This window comes from Rhinolophus hipposideros, assembly GCF_964194185.1.
Source record: "Rhinolophus hipposideros genome assembly, chromosome: 11".
NCBI classification, from domain to species: Eukaryota; Metazoa; Chordata; class Mammalia; order Chiroptera; family Rhinolophidae; genus Rhinolophus; species Rhinolophus hipposideros.
In genome coordinates this window covers 3,261,232-3,287,893 of record NC_138057.1, presented here as the reverse complement: position 1 = coordinate 3,287,893, position 26,662 = coordinate 3,261,232, and the positions used below count along the sequence as shown (strand labels likewise).

Sequence of the window (26,662 nt, the reverse complement as noted above, 5' to 3'; positions counted from 1 at the left end):
CATCACCTGGGAGCCCACTAGAAATGCAGATTTCCAGGCCCCATCCAGCCCTGACCTCTCAGGCTCTGCTGTATCACAAGGTCCCTCAAGTGCTTTATTTGCACATTAAAGCTTGATGAGTAGGGGACAGGATGCCCTTTAATGGGGCCTAATGGAGCGTGGTGATTGTAATTATCTCCATCAATGGAGAAACCCCTGAATAATGTAACAATAATGATCTGGGGGTGGGGACTCAGGCTGAGAGCAAGACCTGGAAAGCTGTTAAAGAAACTGAAATAAACTGAGTCCCTTGTTGTCCTGTATAGAATAATTTCCGCACTGCCAGACTTTCCAGAGTCCTGCATCATAGTCAGAGGTCTGTTTCCATTGAAAGTAGTTTAATCTGTGACAAGACAGCTCTGCTTTGTGCCTGTAGTTAACCCTCAGGCCCACCCAGGCCCGCAGACGTTAACAATCCTCATTGTGCAAAAGCACAGTGAGCTTTGGAAACTGCCCTCAGTCACCTAGCCTCAGGGGCCCAAGAAGGATTTTCCTTTGTTTATAGTTGGTTTTCCTGTGTGTGGACTTAAAAGTGGCCACATACTAAACCTGACAAGTTCAGGGGATGTCTGCATGGCAGGCCCTATAATCTCAGAGACTGAAATTAACCACAAAGGATGGTGTGAACATAAAAATTCCTAACTAAAAGCAGATTATAGCTGGAAGTCATCCTTGGCCTGTAGCTTCCTTGACAAAGGTCCATCTTTACCGTAAGTGAGCCTGTCTATTGTCTTTTTGCACCTAAGGTAACATGCCCTTGGAAAGTCAGTCATCACCTTTTCTGGACCCCTCAGGGCACAACCCACCACACCAGAGCAGGAAAGTACAGAATCCCTCATTGTTGTTCTTGTCCCAATTACCATCTCTATGTACTCACCAATGTAAAAGAAGTATCTGTCTTTCCATTCTCCCTTTCATCCAAACCCAGAGATTTCTCAGCTTTGCTTCCTCTCACCCCCTTAATCTACCACCAATGGATTTCATGTAACACTCCTTATGTCTCCTCCTCTTTTTCTAATGTATAAATAAGCTGCAAAACTGCCATTCTCCAGAGCATTTTCTCAATCCATTGAGATTTTGCTTCCCAGCAATTGTAGTCAGTTTGGCTCAAATAAACTCATAAAAATTTTCTACAGGTTTGGATGTTTATGTCGATATGTTACCAAGTCAGCTTATATTATAATTAGCATTGAGAAGGAGGGGTAAAGACCAAGGTTGTCAAGTAGAAACTACCCTCAGAAACGTGCTGGGGATTTTTCTAGGTCAATCCCTCTTAACAGCCTGGCCCTAGGCGGGGAGGCCAGGAAGAGAGGACAGTATTTAAAAAGGAGCTTTTCTTCATTCCTATTTTGAGCCAAGGAGTGCCCTGCCCCTGCTGCTTCCCTTGGCTGGAGCATCACGTCATCACAGTGACAGGGACCCGCTGGCAGAACCTTCCGGGAACACCTCCAGGCAGCTGCTGTTGCCAATCCCAGACCTGCACAAAGCCTCACAGTCTCCTCTCTGGTCCATAAGCACAGAGAAGCAGCTGCAGGAGAACTAGGTCAAGACCATCACAGACCGGCTGCACCCTGGAGAGTAAGAAACATCACCACCTTCCAGCCAGGGTGTCAGAACTGAAGATTTATTTTAATGTTTCATTATTTTCAGAACATCATTGGCAACTAGAAATCTGTATGCAAGGATGATTTTTATAACTGTAAATAATAGATAATTAAACTATAACAATACACCTTAAATATAAATATGCACATTGCGATCCCACATAGAAAAGTCATGCTCTATAAATACTCTGTCCATATATTGTCTTTGTGGGGTACTGAATTCCAGGATGGAGCTTTGAAGATTTCCATGTGTCCTATTAGTTACGGATATTTCCAGAGAGCTTATGTAGGAGCAACATACAAATTGGGGGGGAAAAGTGATCACAGAGCAACTTTTTAAAATATTTTAATAGTGTTTTTTCTCTGTTCTACAAAGAATGAGCATTTTGAATACTACAAATGGTGAACCAAATATACTAGCTTACAGATATGTACAATCTACTACTTTATACTTCAAAAATGCAGGAAGTTAAAATATATAACATATAATTTTGATCTGATGAACAAGTCAATATTGCTCTTGTGTTGGTCTCACTGTATTGCATGCATGCTCAGGGCATGCCCATGGCTTGTCACTGGATGGAGGAGGGCCTGGTGGGGACAGAAGGGAACTCATGGAGCCCCACGCTTATTCCCAGAGTGCCATCTTTAAAGCAATAGTTTGAGTTTTGTAACTTACTGTGCTGGGTCAAAACCTTCTGTGCCCATATGCAGTGTAGGACTCGTTCTCAAGAACCACAGTACATATTCAAGATGGGGCCATCCTGAATAATAAATGCTAAAATCATCTGATTCGGTGGAACTAACTCCTCAGCCCTGAGTCAATGGGGGAACTCCTGAAAGACTATTTCGAGATAATCATCAATACCATCAGTTCAGTTCACACAAAAATGACCTTAGAACAAAGACCCATGATTGAGGCATCAATACCCTTCCTGTGAACTCATAGGCAAAATACAGCAGAACGTGAGTCCTGCAGGAGATCAGATTTTCAATAATTACAAGTTTCTCATACTAATGAAGCTCTGAACACTTATAAATGTAGACACCGACTTGAGAGGGCAAAAAGCAACTCGGACTTGTATCAGTAGGAATGGGACGGTTGGCAGGGACAGCTCAGTCTTGGACCCTCATGGATATTACCGCATGTGGCATATATGACATTGTACTGTTAGCAAAGCACGCGTCCAAGATGTCTAAATCCCATTTTGGTCACGAAGTCCTGTTTCTTCTTCCACTTAACCCATAGCCAAATTAGAAATTGATAGCATCTCTCTGAGAATAGGAATAGAAAAAAGGTAGAGACAAGTTGAAAGACAAAAGTTCTAGAAAACCCACCAAGTAGATGTCACTGTGAAGGCTGTAGAGGAGCCATTTGGAACAGGATGAACCCACTGGAGGGTACATGCGTTAGGACTTGAGGGGACCTGGCGCCCAGGCCACTTCCACACCGTCCCTGCTCAGGTTTTGTTCTAAGAGGCCACGGTGGTGCAAAGCCCATGGACCAAATGATCCTCAAAGCACCTCCCACACACTACAGTCACCCCACGGGTGACTTATTAGACAAGCAGAGAGGATGAGACAAAACCAAGGAAATTTAACCAGTACGGGTTCATTTGGAATTTGTTGAGAGCATGGAGCTGCCCAGAGGCTGCTGCCTCAGCCCTGCTCAGGAGGAATAGGAAAGACACAGCAGAATGCAGGAGAGAAGACCCAGAGGGGGGTGTGCAAACATCCCACACTTCATACCTCTACCTGGGCTGGGGCTGCTGCCCACAGCCACAAGCTCCCTGCACAAGCCCGGGGGCTGCCAGCACTTAGCTTCCTCGCCTGCCAGGCGGGCAACAGGAAGAACTGAGAGAAGGAAGATCCTGGAATCGGGGCCAGCAAGCGCTGTGATGACTGGAACAAACAGGAGACGCACAGACTCTGTTAGTGGGAATTTTCGGGAAGCAGAGCCCAAGCAGACTGGAGGATGGCAGAGCAATTAAGCTGAGCGGGCTCTGCCCTGCCTGTCGCCACCACCACCCCATCTCCACCAGCAGGCAGGAACCAAGAATGGCTGTCATTTGGTCTGAAGGATTAAGGATACACACATGGTCATTAGGAGAAAAAGATAATTGTTTCCAGAGTGAACAGTGCATTGAACACCACTTAGGGTACATTTATAATGGATATTATAACATGCAAGATACTCTACTATTACTTGAACACATATTCCAGGAATATACTGTTATAGATAGGTCATCAAAACACAGTGAACAACTTCTGTTTCAAAATATTTCATTAAGGTGCAAAGTATGGCATTTACATGTCCGTGTCATTTAGAAAATGGATGTGCTTTTGGTCTTCAGATGGCCTTTGCCGGTTGTTACCCATCTGGATACAGATCGAGTTATTTAAAAGAAGAAAACAATCTTGGAGGAAAACAGCATTGTCTAAAAATAAATACTTTAATTGCTTTTATTTAAAATCTGAGGACTGGGAGAAGTGATAGCCCTCATGGGTCAGAGGAAGGAAATTGCACATGGAAAACCCTCCAAGTATAACACAGGAGCACTGTTGTGGTGGCTTAGTCATGTGACAGTACCTTTCCTCACACACTAAAGAATTTCTGACAGAGGAGCGCGCTCTTAGTGAACTCCTCCTCATATGTGAAAATAAATACTCTAACTGGTTAAACTGATACCTGTGAACCAGCTCTAGTGAGGTGCGTAGGACCCCTCAGGGAAGCAAGGCTTACAGGTCAGCTGGGAGTGGACAGTGAACATCCTCTGGGGGATGCCGTGTCATTTGATTGTAATTCAGTTCAACAACCATGAAATAGAGCAACTTCAGCCTGGTCTTCTCACCTCCTCCTGCCTCTCCCATCCCCCAAGGATGGCACTGACATCTGAGTGGAGGGACACGCCTGGTCTGGGGTGGCGCCTGAAGCTCCAAGTTCACATGCTTGGGCATGCATGCGGTGACAGTGACTGCTCTGAGCACACATTGCTTCCGTGGGTACCAGCCCCACCACCTCCTAATGGCACACAATGCTTTCAGGGACTGCTGACACCTCTCAGCCACCTGTGATCCCGAGCATGTTGGTTTTCATTTTAACCATCTAGCAGATTCCCTGATTCTGGAGAAGGGGGCATATTGTTGGTGGTGTGAAATGTCCTCTTAAGGACAAGAGGGCACATCTCGGTCAAAATGCAATATTTAATATGTGGGCATCTTACATGCTACCCTGACAACACGACGTTGGGTTTCACAAGGAAGGGGGAAGGAGAGGTGACAGGGGACACTCAGCTGCTCCTCCCACAGGAAGGGCATTCACATGATCACACATTTGCCCTTGAGCTTTTCTTTCCTTTTCTGCTGTTTGCTCTTTTTCCCGTCAATCTGTAGGCTCACAGTCCTGCGCTTCTCCAGGTTGAGCAGCTCCTGAAACAGCTCCTTCACGTTGTGGTTGAGCTTGGCCGAGGTCTCCATGAAGGCACACTTCCACTTGCGGGCCAAGGCTTCCGCCTCACTGCTCTCCACCTCGCGGTTCGGGCTCTCATCACACTTATTCCCCACCAGCATGATGGGGATACTCTCCACGTCCCCTTTGATCTCGCAGATTTGTTCGTAGATGGGTTTGAGCTCCTCCAAGGACTGCCGGCTGGTGATGGAGTACACCAGGATGAAGGCGTGCCCCTTGGAGATGGACAGCCGCTGCATGGCAGGGAACTGGTGGCTGCCCGTGGTGTCTGTTATCTGCAGCGTGCAGATGCTCTTGTCGCAGCTGATCACCTGCCGGTAGGTGTCTTCAACCGTGGGGATGTAGCTCTCCCGGAACGTGCCCTTCACAAACCTCAAGACCAGGGAGCTCTTGCCAACACCACCTGCCCCGAACACAGCCACCCGGTAGTCATTGCTCTGTTCCGGCATGTTGCTTGAGGGCTCCAACTGTCAACCAGAAAGCACCTAGCAAAAGACCCAGATGTTTGAGAGAATTAATTAAACAAATCTTAACTGTCTTTTACAGCTAAAAAAAAAAAATCTAAGTGATAAGGTTTGCTTTTACTCTCCTAACATTCCAATTCCATTTCAAAAATTCTGCCATGTTAAATCCAGTAGATGTACTCTCTCCTCACTTTCCAAAGGAGCCAACAATCTGCTCAGTGATCACTGAAGCTAGTCTCTTTCTCCTCATTGGACCATGACTCTGGTCATCTGTGCTCACACAGGCACCGTGTGCCTGGGGGAAAGAGGCTGAGCCAGCCCGAAGGATCAGAATCAAGGCAAGCCAATGGAGACGGCAATTAATCACCCCCAACACACACACACACACACACACAGACACACACACACACTCACAAAAAATCTTTATTGTTTTACTTGAAGTTCTATACACATCCAATACACTACTGATAATGTGTGTATTATTTTTTATTTTTTTACAAGTAGGGGGAAGGGGGAAACGGGGAGGAGAGGGATATTAATATTTATTCACTGCTTACATTAACTCATGAAATCCTCACTACTGTGCAGAATCGGTGTCATCATCCCTTTTGCGCAATGAAGAAATTGGAAATACAGAAGGAACTGGGGAATGCAATGTCCCCAACTTCGCACAGCCAGGGAAGTAAGGCTGAAATACAAACTAAAGTACTGCTGTGACCCCACCCATGCCGCAGACTGCACGGAGGGAGAATGGATCTCAGTAGCATGGGCACCACTCGGGCCGTGGGGTGGACGTCTCAATTAGCAGCAAGAGTTGACAGTTAACTAAGAAGCATGGAGAATCCTTTCATTGACCAAAATTAAAACAAATATAAGTGCTTTATTTCAGAATCATAAGGAGTCAACCATTACCAAGAGAGTAGTATCAACTACTATTAAGTCATAAAATGGAGTAGAATGGAGTTTGTCTTCATCACAAACATCATCCCAAATGTACTTTCCTCACATATAGATTATCAAATATCTTTCATCCTGTCCCTTCTTTGGTAAGGAAGGTCATATAACACACACACACACAAGTGGAAAATTAAGCAGCATCCAAATTTTCTTTTATCTGGTCTGAAAATTATATGGTAATGTGAAGCATGAAACCCACTTTCTCCGGGCAACCACTGTATCAACTTTCACTTTTCAAATCTTAGAGTAACTGAGGACCAAAAATAAAAGCCATTGCTCCACAAAGTCATTTTCAGAAGCTGGAAAAATTTTTTTAAACATAATTAGCAGTGGAAGGAAATGGGTGTGGGCGGTGAGTGTCTGCTGGCAAGGGGAATATCAGATCAAAGCTGAGGATCACACATCCCATCTTCTGATATCCCCTCTGATTTCACCATGTGCATGCGCCTACAAATCTGTTTAAACACTCAGCCATTCTTATGTGTGCTTTGGAATCCCAAACCTACCAAGAAACTGAAGCACCAATGCTAAAAGAGATATAAGAAAATGTCAGCAAGTTCATTAACAGTGAAAGAGGGCAAGAAAACCTGCTTAGGAGTTGGATCAGTCTATTAAATGCTCATGAGATCATTACGATCAAATCAATAGTAAACCATTGTGATAAATTGTTCTACGGTTTTAAAAATGCAGTGATCTATGGAATCTGGTGTGAAATTTCTCTCTGCACCCTCAGAATGAGGGTGTCTTTGTGCTTAGAAGACAGCGTCCTCACTCAGCCTTGCTTGTATTATGGTTCTTCAGCTCCAGATTGGAGTGCAAGTATTTGGCTGGAAGGGAATATGTCTTCACAAGCTCTATATCCCCAAATCTTAGAGTTCTTGACCTGCAGCTCACACTCATTCCTTGTTTGGTGAATATGTTCTCAGCCATGCTAAAGTGTCTCCATTATTAAACTGGCAACCAAGATACAGAAAACAAAAACTAAACATAAAAAAGAAGAATTCATAGCTACTATAATCCATTTGTCCAAGAAATAGCTATTGAACTTCCTCTCAAGGCCAGACTCTGGGCTCCGGCCAGCAAACAACTCTACGGAGGGCAGATCTAAGGCAGGGGCTTTGTTCTTGTGGAACTTGGGATCAAGTGGAGCAGGCAGACATCAAAAAGAGAACTTCACAGATATTTTAAAAGTTACATCACAGCAGTGCTATGAAAGAGAAGTCTAATGGAGCCTCTTCAACCTGGGAAAACAGGAACAACTTCCCCACGGAGGTGGCATGGCGGTGGGAACCTGAACGATGCACAGGAGCCCGGCAGGTGGAAGAGTGTGAAGTGCACTAGGAATCTATGAGACAGGTCTGGGGCAATAACTCCATACCGGTCCTCCACTCTAACAGTGTTTCCCCAAACTGCAAACTGTGTTCTTGGCGGTTACCCAATAAAAACTGACAGCATTAGAAGACGTTCAGTCATAGGAAAGGATACATTGTATGCCATTTGGTAGACGCTGTGGTAAAGTCATAAACAAAAGCAGGCGAAGAAGTGGGTGGAGCACCTCATTCTCTCTGGGGCCCTCAGGAAAAATTTCACAGACTGGGTGAAGATGGTGAAGCAATGAAAGGCATGTCAACCAGAAGAAAGGACCTCGTGGAGGGGAACAAGAGCAGGAATAGAGCCAATGTTCATGACATGGTGGAATTATCCATGTATAAATAGCACTTTCATAAATAAAAATCACCCAGGGAGAAGGCATGGAGCATGAGGGGAGAAGACCAAATGCCAAATCGGATATATACTAATAAGAGAACCGGGCATGTTATTACTTCAACTTTCTGCACTTGAGTCTCCTGAGCTAGAAAATGGAGATAAGAAATAAGACCACTTTCTTCACAGAGCTGCTGTGGGGATTTAGTGAGACAATACAATATCAGGCACTTAGCACAGTTGCCAGTGCAAAGGTCTCTGGCTATTTTCAGTGAGGACCAAGCAGAAAAGGGGGTCGCAGAGGAGCAGTAAGGATAGTGAGGAAAAACTGGAGAGAGATGACAAAATGCCAAGGGAGCAGAAAACGTCAAGAAGACCCTGAGGGGGTACACCTAAATCAGTGCTTAAAGGGAAATTGTAGCTGAAAACACCTACATTAAATGAGAACAAAGATCTCATATCAGTCACATAATCTTCCACCTTAATAGAGCAAAAGAGCAAACTAAACTCAAAGAAAAAAAATGAAAGAAAATTACATTACAGTGAAACTTACTGAAATAATGAATACAAAAAACAATAAAATAATGAATAGAAAAATCAATAAAACGAAAAAGTGGTTCTTTGAAAATATCAAAAAATTAACAAACTTTTTGTTAAACTGACCAAAAAATTAAATAAATAAACAAAATTTTAGGAGATTCAAATTACTAAAATCAGGCATGAAAGAGGAGATATCACTACTGAGTTTACAGAAATACAAAGAATTGTAAGGGACTCCTATGACCAAATATATGCCAACAAGTTACATGACTTAGATCAGACAGCTATAAACTATCAAAGCTGACTCAAAAAAATGAAAAATAAAAACTACGAATAGACCTATAACAAGTAAACATACTAAATCAGTAATCAAAAAACTGTGCACAGAAGAAAAAGCCTAGGTCCAATGGTTTCACTGGTAAATTCCAACAAACATGTAAAGAAGAATTAATACCAATTCTTCACAAACGCTTCCAAAAAAATGAATAGGAAAGAATGCTTCTCACTCTTTCAGAGTCCAATATTACCGATACCAACACTAGACAAAGATATCACAAGAAAACTACAGACCAGTATCTCATAAATATAGATACAAAAATTCTCAGCAAAATACTAGCAAATTAAATTCATCAATATATAAAAAGGACTATACATCAGAAGCAAGTGGGGTATATACCAGGAATGCAAAGTTGGTTTAACATCCAAAAATTAATATAACACACCATATCAAAAAACTAAACAAAAACCATAATAATTTTAGTAGATACAAAAAGGAAAATATGACAAAATTCAGCACTCAATCATGAAAAACAAACAAACAAAAAAATACCTTAAACCAGGAATAAAAGGGAACTTCCTCAGCCAGATAAAGGGCATATAATGAAAAACCCAGAACCAACATAATACTTAATGGTAAAAGACTGAATATTCTTTCCCTATGATCAGGAAAAAAGACAAGAGAATCCACTCTGACAGTTTTTTTTCAAAATTTTCCTGGAGGGTTAGCCAGGAGAATTAGGAAAGGAAATGAAATAAAAAGCATCTGTCTCTACAAAGGGAAAGGAAGAAATAAAACTATCTTGGTTGCAAATGCTGTGACCTTATATATACAACATCCTAAGGAATTCAATAAAAAATATTAAAACTAATAAACTGGTTCAGGAAAGTTTTAGAATACAACATCCATATAAAAATCAACTGTATTTCTACACATGTCCATTGAACAATCTAAATATAAAATTAAGAAACCAATTCCGTTTACAATATCACCAAATAATAAGATAGTTAGGGACGGCCAGATGGCTCAGTTGGTTAGAGTGCGAGTTCTGAACAACAGGGTTGCCGGTTCGATTCCCACATGAGCCACTAAGCTGCGCCCTCCTCAACTAGATTGAAGACAACGAGCTGCCGCTGAGCTTCTGGCGAGCGGCCAAATGGCTCAGTTGGTTAGAGTGCAAGCTCTGAACAACAAGGTTGCAGGTTCAATTCCTGGGATGGGATGGAATGATGAGCTGCGCCCCCCTGCAACTAAAGATTGAAAAATTAATATATTATAATTATAATATGTAATTATAATATAAAGATTGAAAAATTAATGTAACTGGACCTGAAGCTGAGCTGTGAAGGACAACGACCTGGAGCTGATGGGCCCTGGAGAAACACACTGTTCCCCAATATTCCCCAATAAAAAATTTAAAAAAAAAAGGAATAAATTTAACAAAGAAGTACAAAACTTACACTCTGAAAATTATGAAATATTGTTGAAAAAAATTTAGGACCTAAGAAAATGGAAAGGCATTTATGTTCATGTGTCAGAAAACTGGCAACACAGGTGGTCCTTAACATCATTTCATTCACTGTTCCTTTATTACAACATTGATGAAATGTAGGAACTTAACTCTTCTTTATATCAATGATCCTATGGTAAAATTGGTTTTGTCACATGTCCTCTGTCTCAGTTCCAAGAACCTACTGATGACATTGAGGGTTTTCTGTATTCCCCACATCACCTACAGATTCAATGCAATCCCTAAAAAAAACCCAATTGACTACTTCACAGAAATTGGCAAGCTGACCCAAAATTTGTTTGAAAATTCAAGAGGCTCAGAACAGTCAAAACAATGTTGAATAACTAAAAAAAAGGTTGGAGGACACATACTTTTTGACTTCAAACTCACTACAAAGCTACAATAATCAAGACAATGTGGGACCAGCACAGGACAGACATATAAATGAATGGAAAAATTCAGAATTCAAAAACAAACCATCACATTTACAGTCAATTGATTTTTGACAAGGGTGCCAAGAAATTTCAATGGAGAGAGAACAGTCTTCAACAAATGGTTCTGGGACAACTGGATACCCATATGCAAAAGAATGAAGTTGAAACCCTCTCTCACACCATATACAAAAATTAACTCAAAATGGGTCAAAAGCCTAAATGTAAGACTGAAAACTGTGAAACTCTTAGAAGAAAATATAAGCATACACTTTTTTCATCTTTGATTTGGCAGTCATTTCTTAAATATGATACCAAAAGCATGAGCGACAAGATTAAAAATAAGTACGTCTGACTTCATCAAAATTAAAAACTTCTGTGTATCCAAGGGCACTATTAAGAAAGTGAAAAGATAACCCACACAATGGGAGAATATTTTTGCCAATCACATATCTATCTGATAAGGAATTAATTCAAGAATATATAAAGAACTCCTATGGTTCAACAACAAAAGAAAATAAAATAATTTAAATAATTAAAAATATACATAATTAATCATTTTAAAAATTTTAAATAATTTTAAAAAGGGCAAGGATTTGAATATACATTTCTCCAAAGTAGCTATACAAACGGCCAACAAGCAAAAGAAAAGATGCTCAACATTACTAGGGAAACATTGGTAGGTAAGTATAAATGCAAACCACAAGGAAATACCACTTCACACCCATTAGATGGCTACAATAAAAACAAACAAATAAATGAAACCCAGAAAATAATGTGTTGGTTGCTAAAGATGTGAAGAAACTGGAAACGTTGTGCTTTCTTGGTCTAAAAGTAAAATGGTACAGCTGCTTCGAAAAACATTCTATCTCTTCTTCAGAAGGTTAAACACAGAATCACCATATGACCGAGCAATTTCCCTTCTAAGCATATACCCAAGAAATGAAAACACAGCCATAAAAAATTACATAGGACTGTTCATAGAAACATTATTCATAATAGCCAAAAAGTGGAAACAATCCAAATGTCCACCAACTAATAAATGGATAAGTAAAAGGTGGTATACCCCTATGATGAAATATTATTCAGCAATACAAAGATATGAAGTCCTGATACACATCAGTACTACAGCATGGATAAGCCTTGAAAACATTATGGTGAGTGGAAAATGCCAGTAACAAAAGACCACACATATTATATGGTTGCATTTATATGAAACGTGCAGAATTGAAAATCCATAAAGACAGAAAGTACATCTGTGGTTGCCTAGAGATGGGTACTGGGGGGACATGAGAAGTGACTGACAAGGTGCATAGGGTTTCCTTAGGGGTGATGAAAGCATTCTAAAACTGATTGCGGGGACAATGGCACAATCCTGTGGATTTGCTGGAAACTACTGAATTATATACTTTAACTGGGTGAATTATATTTCATAGAATTACCATATGATCTAACAATCCACTTCTAGATATATATCCAAAATAATTTAAACAGTATGTAATTGATATATAACTGAAATCATTGAGATATTTGTATACCCATGTTCATAGCAGCACTATTCACAATAGCCGAAAGGTGGAAGGAACCCAAGTGCCATCAATCTGAATAAACAAAATGTGGTATACACGCAATGGAACATTGTTCAGCTATAACAGGGAAGACAATTCTACGACATGGATGAACCTTGAGGACATTATGCTAAGTAAAACAAGCCGGTCACAAAAGGACAAACATGGTATGACTCCACTTATATAGGGTATGTACTTAAAATCATAGAGACAGAAAGCAGAATGGGGGTTGCCGGGGACTGGGGAGAGGGAATGGGGAGTTAGTGCTTAATGGGGACAGTTTCCGTTTTGCAAGGTGTCCCGGAGATGGAGGGTGGAGATGGTTGCACAATGGGTTGGATACTACTCATCTGTACACTTAAAAAATGGTTAGAAGGGTAATTTTAAGTTTTATATATTTTACCACAGTAAAAATATATGACTGTAAGTGAAAACATTTGAGCAACAGCAAAACCATGAATGAAGGATCACACTCATAATGTGAGCAGCACGGGCAGAGCAGGTGGCCCATCCTCTGTCACCCACATTATACAGCAAAAGCAGTAAGGGTGTAATCTGATCTGACAAGGCCCAAAGTATCCGATTTCCTGAGAAAGCCAATTAAAATGTGCATCTACCTCCTGGCCCTAATTTTATGTTGTATTATGGTAATGTGAAGCTTCACTAGTAGCCACAGCCTTTAAAACGAAATCTGCAGACTGAGCTGTCCAGTATGTTAGCCACTTGCCATCTGAAATGTAGCCAGATTGAATTAAGAAGTCCTGTGCTGGATTTGAATACTTATTATATAAAAGAATGTTAACTATCTCATTCATAATTTTGATATTGATTGCAAGTTCAAAAGATAATATTTCATATACATTGGATAAAATATTTAACTTCAACTGTGTCTTTTCACTTTTTTAAATGCACTTACTAGAAAATGCAAAATTACATATGTGGCTGACATTGTATACTGAGTTGTCTGCATTGTTCTAGAATATGAAAACAAAGCTCCATTTTTTAGCAAAGTTTAATAATACACCAGACTTGATCCAATATGTTACAAAATTTAACTAAACTTGATTTTTTTAATGTTCAGAATCCTCTTCTTATTAATAGTGAAAGGCAAAAAGCCACAAGCCATTGGAAAAAAGACTTATTTTGCTGCTGTGGTAAAATATATAAAATAATATACCAAAATGTGTAGTGACAAACTAAAATACCCTCCTTTCTCAGAACCCCATACGAAGATAAATAGAAAATAATGCTGAAGGTGTGAATAAACCATATTACGTAGGTTTCACAGGGGGAGAGATTGGCTAAAGAGTTGAGCAAAAGCACATACGTGTCACACACACTTCAGCACCTCTATTACTTGCTGGAATGATTCTCTTTCAATAATAAGATGCTTTGGCATACAGGCTCTTCTCTTGGTATTTCTTTATTTGTGTTTTCTCCTTATGCTCCACTGGAATATCAATGTGCTAAAGGCAGGGACCCTGTGGGATTCATCCACCAGCTCAGCAAGGCAGCCAACACAACGCCCACACAGCAGAAATACTGAACACACAAGGACCGATTATCTCTGCTGCCATAACACATTTTTGTGAGCCAACCAAGGAAAATTGTACCAGGGAAGATAAATGAACTCATTAAAGAAACAAAATGAAATTTTGAAAACTCTACAAAAATCTACATAACCACTCATAGGTTGGCAAGGTCAACTGAAATAAAAAAATATGAAAGGATATGTGGTAACTAACATTGCAGAGACAGAATCAGAGGCGCATAAATTTATTGCATCATTCATCAGTAGTTACAGCAAAGAAGTTGAAACCAAAAGTAGGCAGGAACTACTGGATATCATGCATTTGGATATTTTATTTATTTTTAGTGCATAAAAAAGACATTGAACATATAGTAGATTCCATACTTTATATGGAAATGATGAGCAACCACAAAAATATTTTCTACCACATGCTGGTTGACTAGTTATTTACAGCAAATAAAATATAAGTGTGGTAGAACTAAAGGGTTTAAGTCATATGTTTTTCTTTTATATAAGGAGCAATTGTTCTAAATTCATTATTATTTTCTGTGTGCCAAGTGCCTTTAGTAGTGTGCCATATAGCAGGTATTTCTCAAAAATAAGCAAACATCCTCCATCCCTATAATATAAGGGGTGACAGTTAAATATGAGCAGAGGACACAGTACCTGCTTTGGAAACACACCTGTCCTATGGAGAGAGCGTTTTAAAAAAAGATGTATACAAATGCTTCCACTAATACATGATTTTGCCAAAAGCAATACAAATGTGTCCCTAAAAAGCTTTCTTATCTGCACAATTAAAAATCTACAAATCAATTTTTTAAATGATTTTAAGGGTCTGCCAAATGAAGGATTTCTGTGTGTGGGGGGGGTGCTTTTGACAAAAGCAAATCAATGCAATATCTCTCAGTTATGTTTAGAGAATGTGTCATGGGCAGAGAGGTGACAGGAGGCCAGAGAAGCGCTCCCTGGAACGTTGCCATTTGAACAAAGATGTGCGAGAGGTGACTTGTGAAGTCTGGATTCATAGGGGAAGAGCTCCAGGCAGAGAGAAGGGCGGGTGCAAACAGATGCTAGCGTGACATGTTCTAGGAACATGGAAGATTCCAGAATGCAGGGAAGAAGAAAAGTAGATGAGGCCAGCAAAGGAATGGGCAGGGAACAGGCGAGTGGTGTAGAGGCAGCTTCTACTGTGAGAAGAACGAGAGATCACTGAGGGTTTGAGCAGCCATGTGACAGATCTGAGTCCGCCTGTGCCGGGACTTCCCGAGGACTCTGATGGGCAGGAGTGGAAGCAGGAGACCACTCAGGAGGATGAGGATGGTGGCAGGAGAGACGTGTCAGTGCCATTGCTCCTAATTAGCTCACCAGTAGACATCCCCACACCTCCTTCCTGGTCATGCTTCCCTTCTGCTAAACTGACCCTCTCAGTGGTGTCATCTGGTTCCACAACTTTGGATGTCATCCACATGCCAACACCTCCCAATGTATACCCACGGCCGGACGTCACTTCTAAACAGCAGACTCATGGCCCGCTCTCTCCTGGACATCGCCACTCACATGCCTTGGAGACAACACAACGACCACACATGCAAAAGTGAACTCCCCAAGTGACCCTAAACTGTTCCCCTCCTTCATTTCAGTCCATGGCAACATTTTCCTTCCAGGTGTCTAGGCCTCAGAGCCCTCCTGAACCCCTCTTGTTCTCTTGCACCTTACATCCAACCCATCAGCAAAGTGTATCAGGGATATCTTCAGAACACATCCAGACCTAACCGAGAATCAACTCCCCCACTGTTCCCGTGTTCTCCAAACGACTGTCACCTGTTACCTGGATCCCTGCAGCAGCCTACCTGGTCAGTTTGCTTCAGGCTTTGAGCAACTGTAATGAACTCCCACCCCGGCACCAGATAACATCACTCATGTGCTCAAAACCCTTCACCTCCCTGAAAGTAACCGCTAAAGGGCTCTGCCCCCATCTGCACCTGCACCCCTACTTCCTACTGTTTTTCCCCCTCACTCACTACATTCCAGCCACATTTGTCTCCTCAGCATCACTCTCCCGCTCCGGGGCCTTTGCGTTGGCTGTTCCCTCTACCTGTACCATTCTTCCTCCCACATTCCACAGGCCTATGTTCAAATATCACCTTGTCAATGAGAATTCTCCTGACCACCCCATCTGAATTTATAATGCCAACCTCAAACCTGACAATCTGTAACTTTTTCCTGCTTTATGTTTTTCCATAGCACAAATCCCTTTCTGACATACTATGTAATTTACTTTAAAATTTGTATTTAATTCCACTATTACAAGCTCTATTAGGGCTTTTATCTGCTTTGTTTACTGGTGTCTCCCCAGTGCTTGAACTCTGCCTAGCCCCTAGGAAGTGCGCAATAAGAATCTTCTCAGTGCGTGATGAATCTGTATGTTACTTATAATGAACAGATTGGGAGGGCCAGGCTAACCGACTTGCGTGAGAGACCTTGGGTGTCACCTCCACTTGGCCGTGTATCTGTGGTCCTCCTGTACACTTTGGTGGGCTGAGTGGGACCTCAGACGTGGCTTCCAGGCTGCAGCAATAAGTGTCAGTGTGGATTGTGCCACTATTTCAAGTGGCAGTGCTGCGGCTGCTACTGACATCCCGTCCATGGAGCTCTGATGTGGGTTAGTATTAACAAAGCTAGAGCAAGACCACATGTAGGCCCCGTGGAGGGAGAGCTCTCTAAGTATCAGAAGCAAGGTGGCATGACCACCCCAGTCAGCAAGGGAAAAAGCAATGAGGTGAGGCTGGAAAGGTGGTCATGGCCAAGACCACAGGGCTCTCAGAGGGCAACGTGCAGTTGCCCTCCAATGGGAGGGGTCTGACTTCAATGTGGAAAGTGGATAAGAATTCTATCATAACAAATTGAGCCCAAAATGAGCAGCTTAGACTAGAGGGATAGCAAGGACAGTGGAAAATCAATTGGTGATGGTCGGTAGGGGAAGGAGTTAAGATGTGGAGAGAGAGTCAAGTATCAGAGAAAACTCTAAAGGTTTCCAACTGGTAGAACTGAAGAAAAGACAAGAAATCATTTACTAAGAGAATGTCGGACAAAGGTCAGGCTTTCGGGGGAAATCACAAGGTTGATTTTTCTGCACACCAAGTTCCGAGTGTCTCTGGACAGTCAAGGACTCACATCAGGTGGGCAGGCGGATATGCTGCGTCCAGGGCCAGCTGATGTACCTGGGATCAGAATGCACAGGTGGGAGTCATCAGAGTCGAGGCGGCTGGAAGCTGAATGTCTGGATGAGGTGGCGTGTGAGAACAAAATGTGGAGGACTTGGGCATGGCCTCAGGACACTCCAGATGTTCATGTTTGGAAAGGCGGTAGATCTGCACAGCACTGAAAGAAGGGGTGACCTTAGGGCAGAAGCCACTGCACTGAAGGGCTCTGTTATAGAAACCAAAGAAAGTAAGGACTTCAAACAGTAGAGAGGGCTCACCCAGTGAACTGGTGCCAGGAAGTGAAGCAGGTACAGTGAGAACTGGAAAGCACCCTTCGTTGGGAAGTAGTGGAAGTCACCAGAAAGGGAACCTAGCCAGAGACATTTTGATGGCACCAGGGATGGAGGCTAGATTGCATAAGCTGAGGAGTCAGCATGAGATGCAGAAATTGCTGCAGGCAGCTTAGAAATAGTTTCTGAGACTTTGGTTGTGGATTGCAGGGAAGGTTATGAATCAGTGTCTGAGTGGGACCCAGTTTTGATTTTTTAAAAAAAGGTTCTTTTTCATTTTAAAATACAGAGACATGAACATATATAAACACGTTAATGGGAAGATAGCAACTGAATTTAAAATGTAAGTTCTGGGAGCAGTTCACTAAGAAGTTGAGCAAGCATGCCGCAATGCCATGAGGCTGTGGTCAGAGAGGGGGACGCTCCACTGTCCCTTTGGGAGTGGTGGACTTTGCGGTGCCGACGACACCCTGTGTGCCTGTGACTGGGAGTTGGAGCTATAGAGGAGTGGAGGAAGAAGATTCAGATGGATGGCGTCTGAACATAGGTCAAGGAGGAAGACAATCAGGGGCCCACGCCCTTGATGAGCAAAGAAGAACATCCAGGAGGTCAAAAGCTGATGAAGTGAGGACAGGAGACGTAATACGGGCAGGAGCTGGGAACAGTAATCAATGACTATTTATTTGTGTCTGCTTTACGGTCACCAGGCAAGTCAGTAAAACATGCTATAAAAGGCACTAGCTACTGATGTGTCCAGAATCCGATGGCAGATACATCAGACAGTCCTTAGTATCACCCATCTTCAGCAGGCTTCCCGGCAAGGCCAGGGTCCCCAGAGTCATTACATAGGTAGGTAGCTCAAGACCAGAATGACAAAAACATCAAGCAGGGAATAGTCTTACATCCTTAAAACTGCATGAATTCAGTTACAGAGTCAGGACTGCCTGTGGGGAGATGAGCTCAGTCAAGGAACAGGGGAAAGTGCTGGTAAAAGAAGGAACAGGCATTAAACCAGACACGAAACAGGCAGTCCTGTAGGGCTGACTCAGAGAGGAAGATGTAAGGGGAAAATCAATATTTTATGATTAATTGGAGAGTATGTGTACCGGGTAAATTAGAAAAGGCTAGTGCTGAAAGCCAGCATTCCATCCAGAAGCAAAGCGCAACTATGAGACAGCAGGCTTTGTGCCAGGCTGCAAAGCGGAAGAAGAAATCTGAGACAGTGAGAGAGAGGAATGTGAGACTCTGATCAGATAGCAACCGCAAAAACAGCCCAGCAATCCTGACCATCCAACAAGTACTGAGAGGTTCTATATACAAGCTGGGCCTTCAAAACACCTTTGATTTAGGTAGAAGTAGCCCCATTTTACAGATAAGGGAACTGACATGAGAACACATGTTGCTCAGCTTGAAGGGTCATAATCTGCATTTCAACTCAGGTTTAGCAAACCCAGTAATGCATTCAAGCCAATGCAAATTAGTAACAACTGAACAAGGAAGGAGCTCTGGATTCTAAAATTCTAAAAAATTTCTACAGGAGCTCTGGATTCTAAAAAAAAAACGTTTTTTACACTAACATGTAATATTGCCAGCCAAGCAATTTTCAGAGCGGTCTCATATTTATTTAAAAACTGTAATAATGATGTGAGGCAACTAATAATGGATAACTGTGTATATTTTCTGACTCATCAAAAAAGTTACAGATGCTTTATAAAAGGTGCACATCAAAAGCTGAACTCTGAGCAACCATACCAAGTGGTTAATACAGCAAACATCTGTAGGAAAACCCAGGTTATACTGACTCCATGGAATATTTAAACGAGCACTTTAACTTAGTCCTAATGCTAGGGGCAAAAGTGTCCTGATAAGGCTGAACAAAAAAGGCGCAGGCCACAGGGCACAGGAATCGGTAGAAACTGAGATTTTACTGGTCTTTGCAGATCTTAAAAGGCAGTGAGAGGAAATGAAAATGTTTAGGATTCATATACCATTCAATGCTGAGTTAAAATAAAGACTCACTGTTCCTAATGAGCACACATTCCTAATCAGCACAGCTCCTAATTAGTACAAGTCCTACAACTAAGGTCTAGGTTGCACTGGCTGTGTCCGGGTTATAGGACAAGATCCAAGGCCCCAAACATGGCCTGTGTCTCCGTAAAGGAAGTGGGACAACATTAATGGAATTTGGATTTGTCCTAAAAGACACAGATGGATAATCTTGTGAAAGACAATTCTCATAATGTCCATGTAAAAATGAAAATAGTATAAAACAATTACCAGTGCAAAAATCAACCATATTGCCTATACTTTTCCAATTTATTAACTTGACCGAGCTCATTTTTTTTTCACATAAACTCACAGCAGCAGTTAGCTCAACATTATTTGTTTCAATGATCAAAAACAGTCAAGGGCACAAATGAGATGGGAAAGGAGGGTGGGTAGTGAAACATTTAGCATGTGAGTTACCGGTTGAGGGGTATCAGGTGGCAACCAGAGGTTATCTAGTTGACAGGGCTAGATTTCCATTGACAGCTAATTAGCGCGAGACAGGAAGACACACAGGAGCGTGACATCAGTGTTTCACGCAGATCTGTCCATATGACTCCATGCAGAGCCACACTGAGCTTTGCAACAGCTACACAGGACTCCCTGAGCGGTGGTCCATCACTTGTCAACCAGTTTCGCACTGACTGCTTTCTTTGCTCAATGAATAGCATGAAACATCAATAACTCATCACTGTTTTGACTCAATATATAGGAGACTCTCCTATACGGGAACTGTTGGCTCAAAGGGTTTGTGCATTTGAAAGTTGGTAGAGATTGTCAGTAGCTCTCCAAAATTACCACCAACTTGCCCCACCGTGGCGTATGAGCGAGCTAGTTCCTCACAGCTTGCACAGTCCAGTGTCATCAAACTCTGGTCCTCTCCTATGGAACAAGAAGTCTGTTTCTCATTACTGACTTGATTGCATTTACCTCACCTGTATGACACGGAGCATCTTTTCTTGTGAAAAGTAATCGGTGTCTTTGAGACCTGTGTGTTCCTGCCCTCTGCCCAGTTTTCTGTTTGTTTACAACAGAAGTTATCCTGTATTAACTACAACAGGTACTTATCCTGTATTAAGGCAGTGGTTCTCCAACTATGCTCAGAAGACAGCACACGATCCCCTTCACTTGAGGACCTTGCTGGAAATGCTCTGAATCAGAGTCTCCGGGGTTGAACCCAGCAATCACAGGGTTTACAAGTCCAGCAGGTGATTTGGATGCTCACAAAATTTGAGACCCATTGTATTAAGGAAATTAGACCTCATCTGAAATATGTTGCAGCTATTTTTTCCCAGCTGTTATTTGTCCTTTCATGTTTTCTGTTTCTTCTTTTTGTTTTTTCTGGACAGAAACTTAAAATTTCTGTGCAGCCAAATTTAACAAACTTTTCCTCTTTAGTATCCCAGTTTTGGATTATCCTTAGAAAATCTTTCCCTACTGTGACATCATTGCATTTCTCCTGTATTTATATTTGAATTCTTTATGTTTAAATATTTGCTACAATAGCCTGATTTATTTCTGCCTCTTGAATATGTTGGTATATTTAGAGGAATTTAAACTAACATTGAAAAGAATGGAAGGACAAAGAAGAAATGCATAGAGTGTAATCTGTACATCTATCTGAGATAATAAAAAATATGCAAACACTTTGTTGTCATACGAGTATCCAGGGAAATTTAGGTTCTTTTCAAACTCTAGGTTACCCAGTCGTTTCCATCATTCAACCTTTCCAAACTCCTCTGTGCTTGCAAACTCTTGCATGAACCTTACCAACACAGTTCTGTCAGCTTTACATCTTGTGCTCCCCTCCCATTCATTCTGTATTCAAGAACCCAGTGACATCCAAAGAGGCCCAAAAGAGAAGCACAATTCTTCTTTGTCGGGAACTATTCCATACACATCTTTCTTTAAATCTCAGAGACTATTTCATAGGCAAGGAGGTAATGCGACAACCCAATGACCTCATGAGTGTATGTGCAGTTGGAGGTGGGTGGGCTTAGCTGGGTGGTAGAGTCGGGAAGGTGAGTCCAAGTTTGTACAAAAGGGCAAATGCCACTGAGCTGGATTTTTAATGGGACAGAGGGCTGAGAGAACTTGTTTTGCTCTAGATACTGATAATTGTTCCTTTGCTCCGTATCATCTGAAGATAAACTACAAAATCAAAGGTCACAGATATGCTCCAATCGAGCAATTGGAGCGAAAATATAGGACAGGAAGGAAAGCTTCCCCTCCATGGGCTCGTCTATCTGAGCTCTGGTGAATATCTGGACCCCAGATTCAGAAGTTAAGGGAGGAAAGGGAGAAAGAGGAGGGACGGAGGGAGTTAACTGTGGGAAGGCCTAATGGAAAGTTCCTGTGTTTTCTTAGTTTCTCAGGAAAACGATCAGTTAGTTCCCAAACATTAACCAGCTTTAGAAAAATACTGGACAAACTCTTTTCATACAAAGTGTTATTCTCCTCAAATCCCCTGCCATGACTTCCAGGACAGAGGGCTAAGTGATGGAAACAGTGCTAGCCCCTTCAGCATTCATTGATCACGGAGGTTATCGAAGGACTGGGTGAAGAAATTCACATCTTTCCATTAAGGTCATTCATTTCTTGTTTTAAGGAGTCAGTATTCATGGATCAATCAATTACAAAGCCTTACCTTTCACCAAATTGTATTTGATGCTGTGAAATTCATAGATACAAATATCAAAAATACAAAAATACACAAAACAGTGAAGGATAATACTAAAAGATCTGCAAAGCATATTCAATCACACAGTGAACACCAGCTCACTAGTTATTGATTGTTTATTGATTTTTACAATGGGTTTGCTGTGACATACCCAGTAAACGAATGTAGACATGAAAATAGAATGATCTCTAGTGGGATAAGGGGTCTCAGTTGCTGCAGTCTGTAATCAGAGACTGGACTGAAACAAACTAGTTTCAGGTACAAAATGGGTACAAATGGGTACAAAATGGCAATGCCCACCACTAGGTCAGCTCCCTCTGTTTCTGCTATTGTAGAACTCGAGGCTACATGTGGGTTGAATCCACAAGTCTATTCACTGGTTATTTTTTATAGAATCAGGGGATGTATTGAACCCAACCCTCTTATTCTACTGATAAAGAAGTAAATAACAGGTACAAGATTACATAACTAGAGAGGTTTTATAGCAATTTGAGATACTTTGTATATTTATTTTTGATAGTGTTTAATTAAACTAATTAAACACTAATTGGCTCCTAACAGTTCAGCTTTTAAATTGTTTTGTCAAAGGGGTAACAATCTGTAGCTATGCTGACCAATCCACCAGCCACTAGCTACGTGGGCTCTTAAAATATCGCTGATCCAAACTGAGATAGTCTGTAAGTGTAATACGTAGCATAAAAAATTGTAAAATATCTTACTAGCATTTTGTATTGATTACATCTTTAAATGGTTATTTTTGATATATTGGGTTAAAGAAAACATTAAAATTAACTTTACTTGTTTAGTTTTACTTTTCTAATGTGTGTATGAGGACATTTTAAATTATGCATGTTGCTCACACATTTTATTCCTATTGGACAGTACTGATTTATGGGAAAACACTTAACTGCACTAAGGAGAGAGCTACAAGGACTCTTTCTTTCCTGAATCTGCCAGTGGCAAGAGCAAAGGAGAGGAGAATGAGAGGGCATTTGTTCTGAGTTCTTAATGGATCAAGGAAGAGAGAATTGCAAGCCACATGATACAATAAACCTCAAACATTATTCAAAATCGAATAATTTTAAGTCAATCCTTACATGTGTGCCTGTGTAAATTTACATTGTTAAGGAACATTAGCAATTGTGACATGACAATCATCATCTTCCCTTTTAAGTAAAAGCAGCTATTTTCCAAGAAAAATCATAACTAAAAACAAGGAATGTTCTAGAAATCAGTTCTGCCTTTAAAGAGACATCTGTTCATTGTAAATACCCAAACCAGATAGATAGATAGAGAGAGAGATATAGATAGATAGATAGATAGATAGATAGATAGATAGATAAATAGAAAGATAGACAGACAGATGATAGATAGATGATAGATAGATAGATAGATAGATAGATAGATAGATAGATAGATAGATAGACAGACAGACGGATGGAAGATCCAGTCCATCAGGTAAGTGAGAATGGGACACAGTGGTTATCTGAATTGAAAGTTACAAGTCAGTACCAAGCCCTTTTTAACTTAAAACAGCTGGCAAGCCACTATCTCACCCCAGACTACCAAATGTTCCTCTTTGTAACAAAGAAATTCTTTACAGTGCAAAAATTTACTTCATTTATTTATTTTGGGGAAAATGATAATTTTTGTCTAAATCAATAGGTTAACATATCAACTATGGCCACAAAAATTAGAAGAATGAACAATATGTTTTATTATCACAGATGTACTCTCATTTTGATAAAAGAACCACCATTATTTTTCAAAGGTTTTCATTTTTCAGTAAGATATGCAAGTATTAGAGCAGAGACAGTATCCACCCCGGAAACAATACATTTCTAATGGGTGAAGTCATGTGTGGTGTATAGAATATGCACAACACGAAATTAATAAGAAGTATGATCTTCCCATGGAGAGGCGGCATCCCAGAGTGCCGAGAAAGCTAGATTGCTAGACACAAGTGGAAAGGAATCTCACAACTTGGAATTCAGTTCAAGTGTTTTCTGCATCTCTTCTTAGGAACGACGCTATGACGCTATTAAAGCTCCAACAAGCAAAGATTCTGGAGGCTTCTACAATAACCATGCACATAAATTGCCATCTGAACAGATAACTGAGTACTAGACAGCACTGCTGTGCCCTGCTATGCCCTGTTACAGATGGCGATCACTTCTTTCTGTCCCCTTCTTTCTCTGTGTTCACCGGGACCATCACGCCTATTCCCAAATTAAATGGTGTGTTAAATGGGATGAAAATGTTTCCAGCTTTCTATCTTCTATTTCTGTAAGATGTGCTGTGGGTCTTCCTGTGCCTCAACCCACACAACCTCCTTCATTTCCACATAGAATTGCTGAAATTTGCAATTTCAAGCAACAACCAAAGAAAAAAATAGTAATCCCCCACAAATCTGTTAAATTTATTCTCATTTTATTCTCCTCCTTTCTCTCCTTCCCACTCCACCTCTTCAAATCCAAATGCTACTGGAAAGGAAGTGCACTTGGACTGATCTGAAAGGTAAAATGCTCCAGTCTTTCATTGTTTCCTAGAAAACCTTCCTAAAAGAGAATATTTTTAAAGTTTTATACTTCAAAGCAGAAAAGATATCATGTGCTAACATCAGCTTCTCATATGGAAGAGGGTCATTCAAAAGATAACAGGGGCAAACATAAAGAATGAATTCCCAAAGAAGGCAAGCTGTGTGACTGCACAGTGGGGAGAAAAGGAAACCCATCTGGAGGTTGTATGTCATCCTTCAATGGATGGAACCCAGGATTCACAGAGCCTCCCATTTAAAATCTCCCAAACCCCACAGAAGTGAATTGGAGTTTTAAAGGGGAAAGACAGCATTTCTCAAGGGAGGACTCCGGCAGGTTCCCGCGCGGCAAGAAGCCAGCCTGGGCGCCTTGAGCAGTCGTTGTCATCGTACGGGAACCACAACCTAACAGCTAAGGATGGGATGCGGTGCCTTTCCTATATTCTGCTCTTACAAGGAAACAGGAAGGAACCCATGTAGGTACCGTGAAACGCATTCTTTAGAAAGGCAATTAAAATATTTAGCCAAGTCTCAGCCAAACCCACGGAAGGCTGCGGTCTAGCAGGAAAACACGCTGAACAAAACGGCAGCCTCTAATGTGCTTTGCATTTTTCTCACTTTGGACCACATCTTTGTAGGACTTTGATAAATCCATTAAATCATCTTGCATTTTAATAGAAACACCTGCACCACAGAATTTTCTAAAACACTAACTTCTGTTTTGGAAGGAAGCCCAAATAACGTCTAAGATACGGATTTAAAAAAAAAAAAAAAAGCATTTGTTTTACACGAGGGTATCAGATGCTCACCCTCCTTGGTACAGAAATGCTCCTGCTTTTCCCCTCGCTAACCCCAGTATTGTTATTGCTGACTCGCCCTCCCAGATAGAGGCGATCCCTTTACACGGGTCCGCACCCAAGAATGCCCAGGCCACCAGTGCCCCGATGCGGACGCAGCCAAGCCGCAGCGAAGGAGCGAAGTCTGTTACCTGCGGAAGAACACAAGCGCCCCGAGCCTCTCCCCAGCTCGCCTCGCGCAGGACCGGGCAGCGCAGCCGGTGCGGATGCGGGCTCCTCCCGGGCAGGCGGGGCGCGCGCTCCTTCCCGCCGCCGTGACGCCGCCGTCAGCCGCTCTCCCGCCCGCGCCGGCTCGCCCGCCGAGCGCCCCGCGCGCTCCCTAGAGCCCCGCGCCCGCGGTGCAGCGGCGCCAGGGTGCGCCTGGCATCCCCGGAGCCCCTGTGCACGCCGCGCCGCCCGCGCCCTGCGGCCCCGCGCGCCCCACACCCCTGACCACCGCACACCTGCGGCCCCGCGCTCCCGGCCGTGCTCCTCCGCCTCCCTCGGTAATCGCTGACTCGGGAGCGCTGCCAAACGCCTGCTGCAGCGGCGGCTGCTCCAGCCTCAATGGCGCCGGCGGGCCTCCAAAGAGCTGGTCGGTGCCACCTACTGCATGCTTCTGGGATAGGTGGACAGCATTGGCATTGTTTGAGATTTCAATGAATTAAAATAATTTCATTGAAAACGCAGATTTTTTGTTTGTTTTAGATCATTCACATGACCAGCTGTAATTATTACTTACTCCATAAGCGTTTCTTTTTAATGTACAGATACTGAATTAAAAACCTACTCATTTAGAAGACGGGCGAAATGGAGCCATTCCCGATAGCCAACCCCACAGTGCAGACTAATGCTTTCAACTTGACAGGCTCCTATGACAAAACCATCATTGGCAATCTGGGGCTAGAATTGTCTTTTCACTGAGTAGTTTCACATGAGCGTTTCAGGAAAAGAACTAGGTTTATTTTCTGACA

The 26,662-nt window shown here is 42.0% G+C and overlaps 2 protein-coding genes across 3 annotated transcripts; one reads left to right on the top strand and one right to left on the bottom strand.

Moving 5' to 3' along the window:
- Window positions 1-1,647: 1,647 nt before the first annotated feature.
- Window positions 1,648-26,277, bottom strand: DIRAS2 (DIRAS family GTPase 2). Of its 2 annotated transcripts, none has more exons than XM_081067461.1 (2): window positions 26,153-26,277; window positions 1,648-5,597 (listed from the first exon to the last, which is right to left on the bottom strand). In XM_081067461.1, the coding sequence occupies exon 2, from the start codon at window positions 5,559-5,561 to the stop codon at window positions 4,962-4,964; it is 600 nt and encodes a 199-aa protein (XP_080923587.1). In that variant the 5' UTR covers window positions 5,562-5,597; window positions 26,153-26,277; the 3' UTR covers window positions 1,648-4,961. The 2 variants fall into 2 exon arrangements, with proteins under 2 accessions (XP_080923587.1, XP_080923586.1); XM_081067460.1 differs by lacking the exon at window positions 26,153-26,277 and adding an exon at window positions 25,841-25,986.
- LOC308505368 (uncharacterized protein) lies at window positions 25,246-26,032 on the top strand (the record flags this gene model as incomplete). Its single annotated transcript, XM_081067462.1, has 2 exons — window positions 25,246-25,328; window positions 25,737-26,032. Exons 1-2 carry the CDS (start codon window positions 25,271-25,273, stop codon window positions 26,030-26,032), a joined length of 354 nt encoding a protein of 117 aa, XP_080923588.1. The 5' UTR covers window positions 25,246-25,270.
- Window positions 26,278-26,662: the final 385 nt, after the last annotated feature.